The 16,467-nt window shown below is 41.7% G+C and overlaps 1 protein-coding gene across 1 annotated transcript in view; it reads left to right on the forward strand.

Annotated features, from left to right (window-relative positions):
- The first annotated feature begins 1,135 nt into the window (after positions 1 to 1,135).
- The window catches only part of TET1 (tet methylcytosine dioxygenase 1), a 60,719-nt gene continuing 45,387 nt past the window's right edge, over positions 1,136 to 16,467 (forward strand). The window contains exons 1-2 of the mRNA XM_030453588.1: positions 1,136 to 3,064; positions 10,859 to 10,909. Of these exons, the coding sequence (XP_030309448.1) occupies positions 1,136 to 3,064; positions 10,859 to 10,909 (1,980 nt within the window). The remainder of the gene's footprint in view (positions 3,065 to 10,858; positions 10,910 to 16,467) is intronic.

Consider the following 16,467-nt stretch of genomic DNA (forward strand, 5'->3'; position numbering starts at 1 on the left):
CCACAACAGAAATTGATTTTGGACCATGAAAAATCCATTGTATCTTCCGAGATGACTGAATTGTATTTGGGGAGCTGGGTGACTTCTACATCACAGCTGTGTTTGGGGACAAAAGTTTATGACAAATGTGTGATATTTTGTTGAAGGGCAAATATGTTAGTGGTGGTAATGATGAAGCAGATCCAACTGCCTGCGTAATATGCTTGGTAGAGCTAGACAGGATAGGATCAAAGGTTGCAATGTAATACATTGCACTGGTATGTTATCATGGGAGATAACACTGGGAAAGGCCATTTTTTCCCAGTCCAGTTCCTGTGTGAGTAACACCACAAGTTAGACATCTTTGTGGAATTACTTCTCCTATTTTATTTGGGATTGTACAGTGGTAGGCAGCTGATGAATGGTAAAAAATATGGGATGCCCTGCTGATGGTGTATGAGTACCAGGGAGGAGGCTGAGACACCATCCCTGGATGTGTTTACAGGTCATTTAGATGTGGTATTGGGGGGGAGTATGGTTTAGGGGAGAACTTTTTAAAGTAGGGATCATGGTTGGACTCAATGATCCCAGAGTCTTTTACAACCTGAAAGATTCTGTGATTCTGCGTGCAATAAACTCAGCTTTGTTCTTTTTTCCACAAGGTCCTTACAGTGGTAGATATGCTATGGAACATAAAGCTATGAACATAAACTTTACCTGTTCTTACTCAGGAGGAGAGATCGATGTACTGTTACCAAGGTTGAGAGAATTCAAACTTCTTATAATTGATATAAAACACTAAATAGGATGTTACCTGGTCATTTGAACTCAGTTTGCTTCTTTGCTTTGCAAGCACTTAGGCAAGCTTTCATTTTGCAACACACTAATATTTTCAAAGCTTTTGTGTCAATTACACATAATGTCCAGTACCAAAAATTCTAATTCATATTAAAAAATGGTCAGTTTAATATATGGGCACCCTTTGTTAATTACAGTTATATTCATGTTATTCTGTATCTTTTTTCTGTTTCAGAGCTAATACTGTATCAACATAGAGAGCAGCAATGGGAGTATGCAGTTTTCTATTGAAAAGTTCTCTCAAGAGCTCATGATTTTTTTCCATCTCTCCTCTTAACATTTCTACTACTCTGCCAACATGGCTCACCACGCGAGGCCTTCCAGATCAGTCAAAAAGGAAGAGTTAGGTAAAAGGAAAACTAACCAGGGCAAAAAGAAATCTAGCCAAGTGAGAAAGAAAACCACAAAGACTTCCACAAAAGCTGTTAGTTCTGGAAAAGGCAAAAAGCCAGCGCAAGAAAAAGATGTTAAGAAGAAACAGCAAGAAAAGAAACCAATCATGAGCTCTTCAGGTAGACTTCTCAGGAGCAGTATAACCAGAACCTTGTCTGGAGCATCTTGGGTGACTCTGGAGAAAGCTGACAATATCCTCTTCCATAGCCAGGATTCTTTCAACATCAATGGCTTTACAATGTCTCTCCGTAACCGATCATTCTCCCGTAGAGTGTCCCAAACTCCAACAATTGCAAAACCCAGGAAAGCTGCAGCACAAAAAAGGCTAGAAACAAAGGAAAAACTTGAACAAGAAGCCCTGGCAGAAGCAGAAGTAAAAAACATTGAAGCAGGTGAAGGAGTTTTGAAACAAGATCTAGCACAAAATGAGCTGGCTCCTCTGCTTGTAGAAGATGCTCCATGTAGTGTAAGTGAAGAGCCTGCTGCCACATGTGCCAGTCAAGACAAAGAGGTAGAAATACCCAAAACAAAGTACTCCCTTCCAAGCAGCCAGGTAACTGACAATACAGAAGCATTAGAGGTGACATACAAACATGAAGACCCACCCTGTGAGCAGATACCCAGCAATCTCTATACAGATAGTTCAGCTGAAGCATTTGTTGAAGGTGCTGCACTTGTGCTTCTGGCTTCTCCTTCTGACTCCATAATCACCTCTGAATTAAACTCAAAGTTGTGTGCAGAGACTCCCTTCGATATGGTGCCTAACAGTAAAGAACCTGATTCCGGTTCTGTCAATACCTCAGATCTCAGCTCAGCAGTACTGTTAGAAGAGTCGGACCCTCTTGCCAAATCCCACATCGAAGCAGAGTTGGACCTGGTGCTACCTAGTGAAGAACAAGACTCAAATTCTGTACCTGTATTTACCTCTGAGTTTAACTCACAAGAACATTTATTAGAAGAGGTGAGCTCACTTGCAGAGTCCTGCCTGAGGGCAGGCTGGGATTTAGAGTCTGAGAATAAAGATGCTGCTTCAAATCTCAGCTCTATAGCTGCCCCTGAGTCAAATTCACTTTTACATTTTGAAGGTGCAAGCTTGGTTGCAGAATCTCACATGAAACTGGTTGTGGATTTTGTACCCATTCACAAAGAATTTGACTCTATTTTGGATTTGAGCTGCGCAAGAGAGAATTCAGAATCTGGCTCAAAAAACATATTTACAGTATGTGAACCAGTTTCCGATACCTCTTTAAACAATATTGAAGTGGAGGACATTGAACAGCTTGTTAAATGTATTGATCCAGAGACATTAATTTTGAATTCAGGTTATGTCCCCACTTTATCTCCAGATCTAGAGAAAAGCATAGTTGATAAAATCTCTGGTGAAAGCTCTGGACAGTTTTCTGAACGTTTTGTTTTGGAGTTGCCTTCAAGCACAGAAATCTCTGCTCTTGCCTCAGAGAAAGCCATAAATGCAGATTTGCCAGCTGACTCAAGACTGCAGCATAATGATTATTCATCACAGCTGGGGAGAATTGGAGTAAGCTTGAATTGGGTTCAGGACAACGTGAGTGGCAGCACTGAAGCAGTTGAGGCCTCAGGGCCATCCTCTCTTAAAAATCCAGCTGGTGATTACCCTGTTCCATATTCATCTTTGCTCCCTATGCTGGAGAAAAAGAAACGAAGGCGTTGTGGAGTCTGTGAGCCCTGTCTGCGGAAAACAAATTGTGAGGAATGCAGCTGTTGCAGGAAGCGCAAAACTAGTCACAGGATATGTAAAAAGAGAAAATGTGAAGAACTGAAAAAGCCACCACCACCAGTCATGCTGCCTTTTGAGGTAAGCCAGAGGAATTGCAAATTAAGTCACTCCTTTAAGGCTTGAGGTGTGTCTTAAAATTCTTCAAAGGGAAATGCTGGTCACTGTGCAGCTTTAGAGAGCTTAGGGTTACTGTTGGAGCTAGCAGGTTGTATAGCAACTTTCACTTGTCACCTATAGAGGTGTAAATTAAAGTGAGCTGCAGTTACTCTCCTTTCTGCTGTGTACATGCATAAAATCAGAGGTAAGTATGGCTTTAACTCTGTGTTCCAGATATTGGCCAAAACAGTGAATTAACTGAGGACGTGAAGAGAGGAGAAAGATGTAAGTGCAAAATGTGGGGAGGCGGGGGAAGGAGGGTAGTCTTAGGACACTGTAAATTATTAGGGAGAGATAATGAGGTAAAATTAAGGTAAAAAAGGTAAAAGGTAAAGGTAAAAAAGCAAAGTAAAGCAGGCTGTTGGTATTTCAGGTGAAATTATTTCCTTCTGATGCCAGATTTGCTGGAAATAAAGTTAAAAACTTCAGGGTCAGATTGTAGCTGCATTTCCCCTTTCACATCTCTCTGCCTTTCTAATTGTCTGTTCTTCTGTTTCTCTCATTTCATTTCTCCTGCCTGTCTCCCTTTGTCTCTTACCACATCCCCCATTCATACTTTTTTTCTCTGTGTTTCTTACTCATTTTTCTGATCCATCAGCCTCTTATAACCCAGGTCATTACTTTTGGAACAAAGAGAAAAGACAATCTGTATGCCCCTGTGATAACAACACTGACCTTCTGAGATATCAGTTCAAGATCAGGCTTTAAACCAGGTAAGTAGGGAGTTGAACATAATTTCCCACATCCCAACTGAGTTCTCTAACTTCTGAAGTGTAGTGTTAGCTTCTGCATCTCCATGTCCTGCTGGAAGCATTCTGCTTTGTATGATCCAATGGCACCTGAGTGTTGGAGGTGGAGATGCTGTCTTGGTAATTCAATCACTGGGACATGTGCCTTGGGATGTGGGAAACTGAGGTTCAAGTCTCTGCATCAGCTTGGACTCTAAGTGGAAGCAGTGCACACTGGAAAGAATGCATGGACAAAACCTTTCTCAATGGCAATTTCATTTAAACAAGATGTTCTTATAGCAGATAGAAATTCCTGTCAGATGTGGAGATCTCAGCAAACCTCCTGTTTTCACTCCTCTCTGTCTTGTGCCTCCCAGGGTTTGCAGACAAGCCTGTTCTTTTTCTAAGGTAGACAAACAGAAAGAAAAGTCCTGGAGCAGTGAGGGTTTATGCTATAATCTGTGTTGGATGGGAAGTGTATTTTAAGCTATGAAATAGTTTTAAACAGCTGGTCTCAGGGTTCATTTAAACTGCTCCTAAAAAAAATAAGTTGAGGGGAGGGACATCTACAATGTGACTTGAGATATATTTTAAATCAATAAACATTCCAGACTGATCCTGACTTTTTTACAGCAAAAGAGGAATGACATTATTTTCTTTTGTGCATTTAGTCAGTGGGATTGAAGAAGCCCATAGGAGAGAATTGGTGGAGCTGAGGTAGGAAGTAGTCTCAAAGCCATGTTTTAAAAAGGGTTTTGGCAGGGTCTGTGAAAGGAAGCACTCCAGCTTTTCCATCAGCCTTTGTTTTCCAGGCTAAACATGCTTCTTTTCTTGTTGCTCAGGCTGAACTTCTCCTTCTGGATTAGCTTTGCCCCTTCACCTTTGTCCTCTCTGGGCGCTCCTTTTGGTTCCTTTATGAAAGATTCCTTGTTTTTATTATTTTCTTTGACAGCTTTTTTTTTTTTTTTTTTTTTTTGTATGTGTGTGTGTGCTTTTATCTTATTAAATTGGTCACGCTTTGTATAATGCATTTAGAGCTGCACCAGAGGCCTCCATTTCTCATTAAATTTCATATGAAGTTTTAGAGTACTATGTGGAGGAAATGAAGTGTTCCTGACATTTAAGAACATGTCAAGTATTTTCTTATAAAGCTGTATTTGAATGAAACCTGCTGCATTTGCAGATATTCCTAGGTGCAAGCCTTACCTCATTTGTAGTATCTGGAAACTGCTCTGAGTAAGAGGAAGAGCAAAGTATTTCTACACTGTGGATGTGTTGTGAGAATTTTTTCAAGGTGTTGAGATATAGAGGGAGGTGTTGGGGGATGAGACAGACAGTATCACTCTGGTCAGCAGTTATCTTTTAGATAAGATTGTAGCACTCAGGAAGGGAATTCCATTGTGTTTTCACAAACTAGTAGGACTGTGACTACAACAGCTGGGGATTCTGTGACAATAATATGTTTCAAATGGAGGAGAGCTGGGGAAAAACCAAAACTGTTGGTCTCTGTCCATGGTATAGAAAGTGAATGTACTTACAGAAATGAGGTTGGCTTCAGTGCATTCCTTGTTCAAAAGAGTCAGGCATCTCTCATGTTGGTGGAATGTAAGCATTTTTTGGAGGTGATTCAGTGGGAGAAGGGGGTAGGGGATAGACGTGTTCTGCATGAGCAGAGTTTCAGCATTGGTGTGTTGCCTTAAAGGGAATGATCCCTTCCCATTCTAACTCATCAATGCAAAAGTCACAACAAAGTCGGTGAGAGCTCTGTACATTAAATGGCTGCAGGATTACAGGGCAGGGGTTGGCAGTCCATCTGTACTCTTTAAAAAACAAAAAAGTGCTGTTCTCCCTTAAGAAATTTTGTGGATTTACATTTATAGGGAGCAAGGCCTGGCTGGTAGAAGCTGTGTAAGTAGACTCAAGTGCATATTCCAACACACATACCCGTGTGTGCACAAGGATTTAACCCTCAGAGAGTATCAGTTACATGTTTGGAGCTGGTATGAGTTACCTCACTGTTACTTTCATTAATTCACACATAATCCTCCAGATAAAGATTTGAAAACTAGATTGGACCTGAAAAATATCACTTAAAAATAATAGCCACATAAACCTTCAGTGATATTTCACCTTGCTGAATTTAATTGGTTTTGCAGGGATATGACATCATGAAAGTCTGGATAAAGTGTTGTAGGCTCTAGTTCACAGCCCCTGTGAGTAGCAGTGCTGTTTTATGTAATGCTTCTCTTCCTGAGAGACTCATGCTGTAAAAATTTTTTTCTTCACTGAAATTTTTGAAGGAGCAGTCTGGTAAATAAAAGAAGTAAGCAAGCTTTGAAAAGAAGATGAAAAAGGCTTTATATTACATTACTGTCCAGTGTCCCTCAGAATGAATGATGTGGAAATGCTTCGCAGTGAAAAGGGGGCTTTACAAGTTTACATAACACAAGAGTGTGGTACTTCCACTTTTTTGTCTTGTCTTTCCAAGACTGCTGTTTTCTTAGATAGCAGTTACTGAAAGCTATTTCACAGCTATTTTCTACCAGAAAGCATACATCACTTCAATAAGTGATCTGTTTTGCTACCATTGCATCATCACATGTGTTGAGGAAGTCTGGATGTGTTGCAGTGTGGGATAGGAATTTTGTAGGTTTCAAAACCACCACAAAAATAGGAAAGATGGTCCATCTGTTTTATTTTCTCCATGGAAAAAGAATTCCTATTTTGCACAAAGAGTAGGTATTGTTGCAAATATAGCAGCACACACTCAGGATGGGAACTGTGCCCTCTAGATGCTTGCAAGCTGACTGTGGTCTGTGGTAGTTGTACTTTTTGTGTGCTGGATGGACAGACTGATCTCATCTGGCCCTCAGCTGGCCAGTGCTCTCCTGGGTGGAACCAGTATCCCTCTTCTCTGCCCTGGTGAGACCACATCTGAAATATTGTGTCCAGTTCTGGGCCCCTGAGTTTCAGAAGGACAAGGAACTGCTTGAGAGTCCAGTGCAGAGCCTCTAAGATGATGAAGGGAGTGGAACATCTCCCTTATGAAGAAAGGCTGAGGGAGCTGGGGCTCTTCAGTTTAGAGAAGAGGAGAATGAGGGGTGACTTCATTAATGTTTATAAATATGGAAAGGGAGAGAGCCAGGAGGATGGTGCCAGGCTCTTCTCAATTATGCCCAAGGACAGGAAGAGAGGCAACGGATATGAGCTTGAGCATAGGAGGTTACATAAACAGGAGGAGAAATTTATTTACTATGAGGGTGACAGAGCACTGGCACAGGCTGCACTAGGAGGTTGTGGAGTCTTCTTCTCTGGAGACATTCAAAACCCACCTGGATGTGTTCCCATGTGACCTCCTGTGGGTGGCCCTGCTCTGGCATGGAGTTTGGACTTTTGAGGTCCCTTCTAACACTCAGCTTTCTGTGATTCTGTGATTTCCCCATCCCTGGCCCAAGAGGCTGCCAGGCTGAGTGGTTTCAGTTGCCAAGGTGAAGTTGCTAAATTTTGTAACAATGCCACCATAACTCCTCTTGCCCAAAATACCATAAACATGTGGGGCTGCTGTAGAGGTGCTGCAAAACCAGCAGCTGTGGGGAGCCCTCGTCTCCAAAGGCTGCTTTCTGCAGAGGCTCTCAGGTTCTTGCCTGTGCAGGGAGCCCTCTGGGGCTGAAAGCATCTGTTAGGGAGAGCTTTTGTTTGTGTTAGGTAAGGGACCACTCATGGTTTAATGGGATCTAGAGGCAACAAACTGAAAAAAAGAATCGCATCACTGGTTTTACCAGGGTGTCTTGAGATGTCTTATTTAATAGCTGTAATCTGAGTGAGATGGAAGTATTAAAAAACAATAAGGGCCTGCTTGCTTGTGGGTTTTTAATATGCTGCTGGAAACCCAGACATACTTGAAAAGGATGCTGCAATTAGAGATGGTTGGGACTTTTCCAGTAAGTGATTCCTTGAATGAAAAAACACTGATTTAACAGAGAGCTTTCACAGTCACTATCTGCCTCAATGCAACTATTTCAAGGAAAAGCTTCTCAAGGTCCCAAATGAAATTTCAGCTTAAAACTTTAAAAGGGAGAGAGAATCATCAGAAGAGCTCGGTGGTCAGGGCTTTTTGTAGACCAGGCAGGGGCTTGAGCTTTTGATGTTTTGCATCCCATCTGTGTTCTCTTGAATTTTTGAAAGGTTTGCTCTGCTTTTGGAATGCAACCAAATCCAAATGTTGAAATCTCAAAAAACCTCGAACCAAACCAAATCAAAAAAACAGCCAACCGAAAAAAATACAAAAAACCAAAAGCAACTTCTTTTTTCTAGCCAGACATAGTTATCATCAAGAAATTATTTAAACCAGTCAAATGATTTTAAAATAACTGCACATTAAATGCTCCTATCGAATATGCTACTTGAGAATTTTGTAAGGGGATAGCACACGGATCTGGAGGAGCTTGGTATTGTGTGGCAAAGATGAACAAAACTGCACAGATGCAGGGCAGGGAGCTGGAGTGATGCAGCTCCATGGGTGCAATAATTGCAATTGAAGCTTCTGTGATCCTGGGTGTGGACTACAATGCAGCCTAAATTACAGAGGAACAAATTAGTTTGGAGTCTAATTATTTGCTGAGGATGCATTTTAGAAGTTGCCTCTTCACTGATCCTCATGTTCTGTGGTTCTACAGAGCAAATTTTATTTGAAGAGGTTTCTTTCCTTCCTTGTGTATGAGGACCAATCCTAATGGGAGGGGAAAGAGCCTAAGTGACAAGGAAACCTGAAACTGCTGCCTGAGTGCTGTCCAGTGCACACAATGAATTGGAGACTAAATCAGAGTATTGGGTCAGGTTTCTAAGCAAAGAAAAAAAATTCTTAATATTTTTTTCTGGACTGTGAAGCATCTTACACAGCCAAAACTGCAAATATGAATCAGATCACTGAGTGCACATTCCTCATTTTTATTACACTTCAAGATCCTTGCAGGCTTCTATTTTAGGAAAACATTACATACCTACATACTTTTTTACCTGTTCCTAAATCCTGCTTAATACAGTACTTTGTTAATGTCTACATATTGACCTTATCAATGTCTATGAGTATCTAAAGGGTATGTGCAAAGAAGACAGAGTCTGACTCTGGTTTCTAGTGACAGGATGAGAGACAACAGGCACAAGCTGGAACATAGGAAATTCCATCTAAACATAGGAAAAGTTTGTTTACTATGAGGGTGACACAGGCTGCCCAGAGAGGTTGTGGAGTCCCCTTCTCTGAAGATACTAAAATCCACCTGGATGCAGTCCTGTGTAATGTGCTCCATCCTGCTTTAGTGGAGAGTTGGAGGAGATGATCTCTAGAGGTCTCTGCCAACTCTGATAAGTAGCCTCAGGCAACAAAAATGAGCACCAGCTTTCTTTTGAGTTCCACTCTTGCAGAGTGAGTTGTGTCCACATCTGAGCATTTGCACTACTGAAGTGATCTGCATCAATAACTGGACAAGAATTACATTTGTAATTTAGCAGTAGATAAAGAAAACAATTTTAAATTGCAGTCTGTAGCTGCCAAAAAGTGATGTTATACATAGGCAACATTTTCAGTAACTGCTTGTGTGACCAGTGGTGTGTTAGATGTGTCATTGCTTGTTTTCCAACATTAGCAAGTGCTGCATTTGGGATTGGCATGAAAACTTGTGGTAGAGCTGTGACCCCTCCATCTTCTTGCTGTCCAGATGAATGCTTTAGGCAGGTGATTATATGGGAAAACAATTTCATTTCGGGTTTATATGGCAGCCCGTTCACACTGTCATTGGTTTGCAGCAGAATCTTTGTTGGGTGTTGCGGGTACAGATGTAGACAGAACCTTATCCTGCAGCGGGACCGTGTGGGCTGCGCGCAGCAGGCAGGGTCCGTGTGAGCCTTCAGGTCTGCTGGGTGTCGGCCCCCGGGCAGAGTTTTTAGCGGGTGCTGCTGTGGTGCGGGCAGGCCCGTGGCTGCGCGCATCAAGAACGCTGCAGCTTCCCCCGGCTGAGCAGCGATTTCCACTCTTCCCGGGACAAGCCGGGGTGCGAAGGGGAGCGTGGCCAGCGGAAACCCCCGTGGCGGTGGCTGCAGCCCCGCGGGACCCAGGGTGTGTCTGTGTGTCCGTGTGTGTGTCCCCGTGTCCCTGCTGCTGCAGAAGGGATGCGCGCCCACGCCCGACGCTTCGCGGACCTGTGTCCGCCTGCGCGCGCACACTTGCACCTCAGCGCGTGCATGGGGGCGCGGGTGCGCGGGTGCCGTGTCCTCGCCTGACCCCGCACGCCGCTGCCTCTTGCAGAGCTCAAAAGACACCACGTTTCCCTCTCCCCCCCACCTCCTCCCTCAGGGGCCGCTGCCCGGGCGGGGGGCCCGCACGCCCCCCCTTCCTCCCCTCTTTCCTCAGCCTCCCCCTTCCCGTGCACGCGCCCGCGGCTCCGCGTCCTCCGGCGCGGCGACTCCGGTGCCGCCTCTTGCGCGAGGCCGCTGCGGCGCCCGCACAGGGGACCCTTTGTTTGGGCACGGCCGCCGCGAGCGGTGGGGGGGGGGGGGGCGGGAGAGAGTGCGGGACGGGGGCGCGCACTTGCTGCGGGCCGCCGCCGCCCCCCCATTGGCTGGGGCCGGCCCCGCGCGTTCCCGCGGCGGGGGCGCGCGCGGCGCGGAGCGGGACGGGGCTCGCGCCCGAGAGGCCGCCTGTGGGCGGGCGGAGCTGCGGCAGGAAGCAAGATGGCCGCCCGGGGGGCGCCGCTGTGAGGAATGCGGGGCGGCAGCGGGGCCGGCGGCAGGGGGGCGGCGGCCGGGCCTCTCCCCTCGGCCGTCTCCGGTGGCGGGGCGGCGGCGGAGGGGGCCGCGCAGAGCCTCGTCGGCCCGCCAAAGTGCCGCATGTGAAGCATTCTGGGTATTTCAGAAATAATTGCAGTTTGGTAATAAAATCGGAGGTGTCTGCCTTTGTGACCACAACTTATTCTGCAATTTGATGTTTTTTTAGGTTCTAACTGAAAACAAAAGACCTCAGAGGAGGAAGCAAAGAGTTTTAAAGGTAACCGACGATCGCTTTAATGTTTATCCTCTCCGGTTTTCAGCAACATTTTCTTGTCATATAGGTCAGGAAGCCAAAGGGTTAATTTCTGGGTAGCGGCGCTTTCCAGCTATTCAGGAGATTAGCTAATTTTAACAGCACAGAACATGTTCTTTCCCCCTCCCCCTTTCTCTACAGCATGTTGTATACATATTTGAATCTCTTTGCACAAGTCTGCAGACCAAAAAGTTTGCTTTCCACTGCAGTGAAGATTCACTTTAATTTCCTCTATTCTTAGTTTCATCCTTCAAAGGTAACAGTTGAATGCTCACATTGATTTTATGGTATCTGTAACTTAATGCAAGGAGTCAATGTTAGAATGCAAACCAAATTAGCAAAAGAAGACATTTTTCGTGCCTGTTACTATAACTTTGATTTCCTTTTTTTTTTTTTTTAAACTTTAGATTACCTCAACTGAAATTTCTATAAACTTTGTAAAACAGCCTTCGCTTTCACGTGGTAATGGGGTCCTTCAGTGTTTTTTAAGATGGTTATCTTCCATGATAGCAAAAGATTGGTGTTTCAAATTGAAATGTTTTAGTTCTTATAGCAAAATACAGGCTAACACACTTTTGGCTAGTGCTTTTTACAAAAAAAGTAGCAGTACATTGGTATTGCTGTTCTTTAATTCTTTAAAATGCTTAAAATAGAAATAAGTCTAATTCTGTTTCAGTCTAGCATGTTGGAGGATGAATGGTGCAAGTAAGATGGATGGTACATGTGAGATGAAGCTAAGGAAAAGAGAAGAACATGTTTAACTTACGTTGTATAACTATTCTCTTGTACCAACTAAATGTAATATAAGATAGTTTAGTATTGTTTTGGTACATTAAAATCATTAACATTTCAGAAGTTTTGGGATGTAGTGTCTTTGGTAGATGTTGAATATATGCAGTGTAGTTTTATCTGAAAACCTTAATTTTTTAATCAATTTTCTGTATTACACATTACAGAAACTTGATTGAAGGAGTTATAATTTTGTTAGACAAAGTTAAGATCAAGCAAGGAGCAAATAACCTTATTTGACTCTACAAGTATGACCGACCTCAAGGCTGTCTGTCTTCTCATGTGGGAGCAGATGTGCAAACTCTCTGTACCTCCCTGAATGCTCGTAGTAACTGTGTTGGTACAACACTGGCAAGTGCTTTTTTCCTTTCGTTAAATAAATTAATACATTAAGAAGTAGAGTTTTTCATTATGTCATGGATATGCTTTTAATTACTCACTTTAATTACTGCCGCTCTAGTGCATAGGCATAGTTAAAACTTCAGCATTTGTTCATTGGATGGTGTGGGTGGTTAAGTTGATAAGAGCATCCAAAATATGGACTGTTTGTAAATGAGTTGTTTAGCTTTGCAACATGTAGTTGGTATGGCACCTGTTTAACTGTGAAAAATCTTTTTTGGTGATAGGCAGATGTATTGTATTAGGTGGCTGTCTATAGTAGGGATTTGTAGCAGATCTTGAGATTTTTCTCTTCTGAGTGCATTTTACCACTGCCTTTGATTTTATGTCAGGGCAGGTTTCTGTGTAATATGATGCTGTTATTCCTCTCCTTTCCAAAAGCCTGAAGAGTTGTGGTTTTTTTTTTCTCCTTGGATCTTCACTGGAAAAGGCTTGTCTGTTTTCGTGTTGCATAGGATCATATGTTAGTCATTGGACTTGTGTTTATTCCTGCTTTGACATTTCCTTTGCTGATCTGATTCTGCAGTGTTTTCCTCTTTGGTTTTAGGTAGTGTTCTTTGTGTTTTCTAGTATTTGTCTTTGTTTTGTGGTGCTGATGTGCATTTCATAAGAATTTCTTCACTTGTGTGCACCAAATGAGGCATGATACCCCTGAAGACACCTCATGGACTGTTTAGGTTGGTGGAGTTTGCCTTTGTTATTTGGAGGGGAAGAGACAGGTTGGTCATCTTAAGTTAGGTTTCATATCTGCCAGCTCCAGAAAAGCTACATAATTTGCAGACTTCTTTATAAGGGCATTTTTAGAGTTGAGATTCTGGATATGACTCTCTCTAACCTGGCTTCTGTAACTGGTGGGACTGCTATGTAAAGTGGTATTGTCCTGTCTACTGAATTATAACTTCAGACTTTAATTTAACAATTGGTAGTGACTGAGGACATCTGATCAGTGACGCTTTAAACCTTTTAACAGACTTTTTTTTTTTTCTTTGTACTTTTTAACTTTCTTACAGGAGGATTTTTATTAGTGTCTTCCTATAATACCTAGAGCTGGTATTTCTCTAATAGTTTTATAGATATACATTTATTTACTGGGAAGGTTAATGCTCTTTTTAATTGTGCTTCTTATGACCAACATATTTACAAATTATTCTGTACTGGGTGAAAATAAACAATGATTTCCTCTAGAAAACAGGTTGGACAGAGATAAACATTAAGTCTGGAAGCCATACATATTATTATACTGTTCTTTTTGTTTACTGTTTGTCATTTTCCACACTTGTGTTTTAGTGCTTTTCTGCTTATTGTAGAGGTCGTTGGTAAGGAAATTCTTCTGAACCATAAATACTGTATGAGCTTCTCTATGTTTATTTTGAAAGAAGATCTGAAATATTCACCACTTCTCTAGCAAGCAAAGGCTCATTGGAGAAAATCTTTGTGAGTTCATAGTAATGGATACTATGGAAGAAATATACTAATGTTTTTTCTTACCATTTATATGGGATGTTTTCCCTGGTTAAGCAGACAGTTTTTTAATTTTTAAATTTAAAATTTTTTAATTTTTAAATTTTAAAATTTTATTCTTAATAATTTTTAAAATTTTATTCTTTTTTAAATTTTATTCTTAATAATGGAAAGTCTATATAGAAGGGATTCATACTTCAAAAAGAATTCACCTGCATGTCAAAAGGCACACTATACACCTCGCTTCACTGACTATTGTTTTCCTTTTAGACACTTAGCAGTGTTCTCACTCAGTTTGGGTGGTGCAATGCACCTCTCCCAGTAGTGGGGATGTATTTGCAGTCAGATGTAGGTTTATTAACAGAGCTCAGAAGAATGGAACAGTTGAGCATGGCATCATATTGTCAGGGAAATCAACAGTTACCAAGTATAGATGGTAGTGGCACCAGTAGGGAAACCTCCTACAGAGCAAGGTACAGCTGATGAAGTACAGGCAGTGGTCTTTCTACTGGGTTCTGTGGGGCCAATGTTGCCATTTGGATGGCTGCAGATTTTTGCTGTTTGTTAATGAAGATTTTAAAACACACACACACAAGGAAAAATAAAAGGGAAGAGACTGTGGGAGAGATCCAGAATAATATATTCAGTACCAAGTGATTATTATAACTGCGTGCACATTCTTTGTTCTCTGATTCTGTTTGCATGTTAATGCAAAAACACTATAATAGTAATATTATGTGCCAGAAGAGTGCAAATAATTCCTACTAAACTCTAGAAAATTCATTCAGTTTAAGCCAAACCAAAAGCTGGAGATGATTCAGTATCTAGAGCTTTTTGTTTGTTTATAAACATATTAATCAGAGTTTCATTTCTATCAAAGCTTCAAATATATACCTGAGCAATCTCTTAATTTTTTTCCTCCAGACATACAATTTGTAGTTTTTCTTATAAAACCAACTAAGATATCAAACTGGATTGGCAGATATGCTGTTGCCCTTTTTACAATGCAGTTCCTTTTTTGCTGCATAAAAAAATTAAAATATGCATTTTTGTCAATCTCATGTGTTAGTAAGAGTTAAGGAAAGTAAGTGCTAATGTTTGTGGTAATGTTTTGAGTGAGCATGCATTGATTCTGAGCATTTTTTCTGGGTTATAGTGTATGCTTTTAGTGCATGCTATCTGCCAGAATGTTTAGCTGGAAAAAATTACCTTTCATTACTTTTTTTCCCCTTTAAAATAAGATTTGAGCAAGACAGTGGATGGGATTGCACTGCAGTGGAATTTTACAGAGGAAGACAACAGACTGGTGTAATACAAGTTGGAAAGGATGTTGTCCAGAAAATATTTCCCTTATTCTTTGTGCTTTTTAAAGGGACATTATCACCTTGGAACGTATTCCTTCATAAATACCAACTAAAATTGCCTAAAGTACTGGTTGAAACTGTCTGCCTGTTCCTTATATGCTTTTTTGCTCTCTTTTTTTGGTAGAGCTTACTTCTGGTATGTGAGTGGCCTACATGAATTAGTTAACTTTTTCTTTTAAAAACAGGATAAATAACTCAGCTGTTAACTTAGTTTAAAAAGCGTTCTTTTAAAAGAAATGGTCTTCTAATTTTCAACTTTTTCAAGTTAGCTGTGTCTGTCTAAATGAAGTGAAATTTGTTTTTCTCTTACTAGACTCACTCCACCTCACTTGGTGTGCTCAGGCACAGTTATGGTTATAAATCAGTTGTCTGCTTCCACCTGGAGCCTTTCCAGCACTTCCGAGTGAGCGCGCTCCCGAACGCGTGAGCTGCTTGTGTGGGGCAGTTTGTATGGTGCTGCTAAGACTACTCATGTATGTAGACGTTTTTTGAGTGGAGTCCTAACAAAGGCAGCCTTTGTAAGTGGTCTGTAAATTACTAATCTTACTCAAGTAATTTTCTAATTGTTAATTTTTCCAGACAGTTTCTGGAGGAGTTGAGGTCTGTTCTTTGCAGACTTTTTCCTGCGGTGCAGAGCGAGTTGGGATGGGATGCAGAGATGATTTCCTTCCCTTGCCCCCATGTTTCTGCAGAGCTCTCTCACATCAGGGTTGCTCTTTTTCAGGACCCCTACCCCACTTGCCTAGCAGCTTTACTGTGCTTCTCTTTACCCCCATGGCCCAACCACTCCCCAAATTGTGCAGGAAAGAAAGGGACACTGTCCTTTGAGAGGAGGACAGGGAAGAGCTGGGTTCTCTGTGTTAGCAGAGCAGTGGTGAGGATAGCACTTCTCTTCCTCTGGGATTGGTGAGGTAGAAACTGGAAAGTGTTAAGGCCAGGCTGAACCATGGGGTTACAGTGGTTTTGGAGGGTTTCTGCACATTTTGATGCACTACTTATTTGTAGATCTTAACTGTGTGTGTTTAATGCAGTGGTGGGTCTACCACTTCTAGTGGATTAGAGGTGGAGCTTATTAAAAAGGTAGAAAATGTGTTTGTGAGCAAAAATGTCATAAAATAATCAGAAAACTGAGTTTGTGGGAAGGAAGGAAAATGTATATGTGTAGGTGAAGGTCAGTTGCATAAATTGCTACATTGTTTAGGTGTTTTTAACGAAGTTCCAACATTACAAAGCAAACACTGGTTTCCTATTCCAGATATGTTGCTTTGTTGATGTTATTTGTATTCGCTACTGAATTATGAACTCTACTGAATACTTGGGGTATGTAAGATAGGCATTGAAATCACTGAGATGGCTTTGCAATTTCCAGAAATTTGTTGTCAGTTTGCTGTTTGTCCATATGTTTCTACGTAGTAGTATCTAGAAAATGCTTTGAAAAGGGGGGTTCCTTGTTTAGAATCCAATACCATATTGCTAAGCAACTTTTTACTTTTAGAAACTGATGTTGGA

The sequence above is a fragment of the Calypte anna genome, chromosome 6 (genome assembly GCF_003957555.1).
Source record: "Calypte anna isolate BGI_N300 chromosome 6, bCalAnn1_v1.p, whole genome shotgun sequence".
Classification (NCBI taxonomy): domain Eukaryota; kingdom Metazoa; phylum Chordata; class Aves; order Apodiformes; family Trochilidae; genus Calypte; species Calypte anna.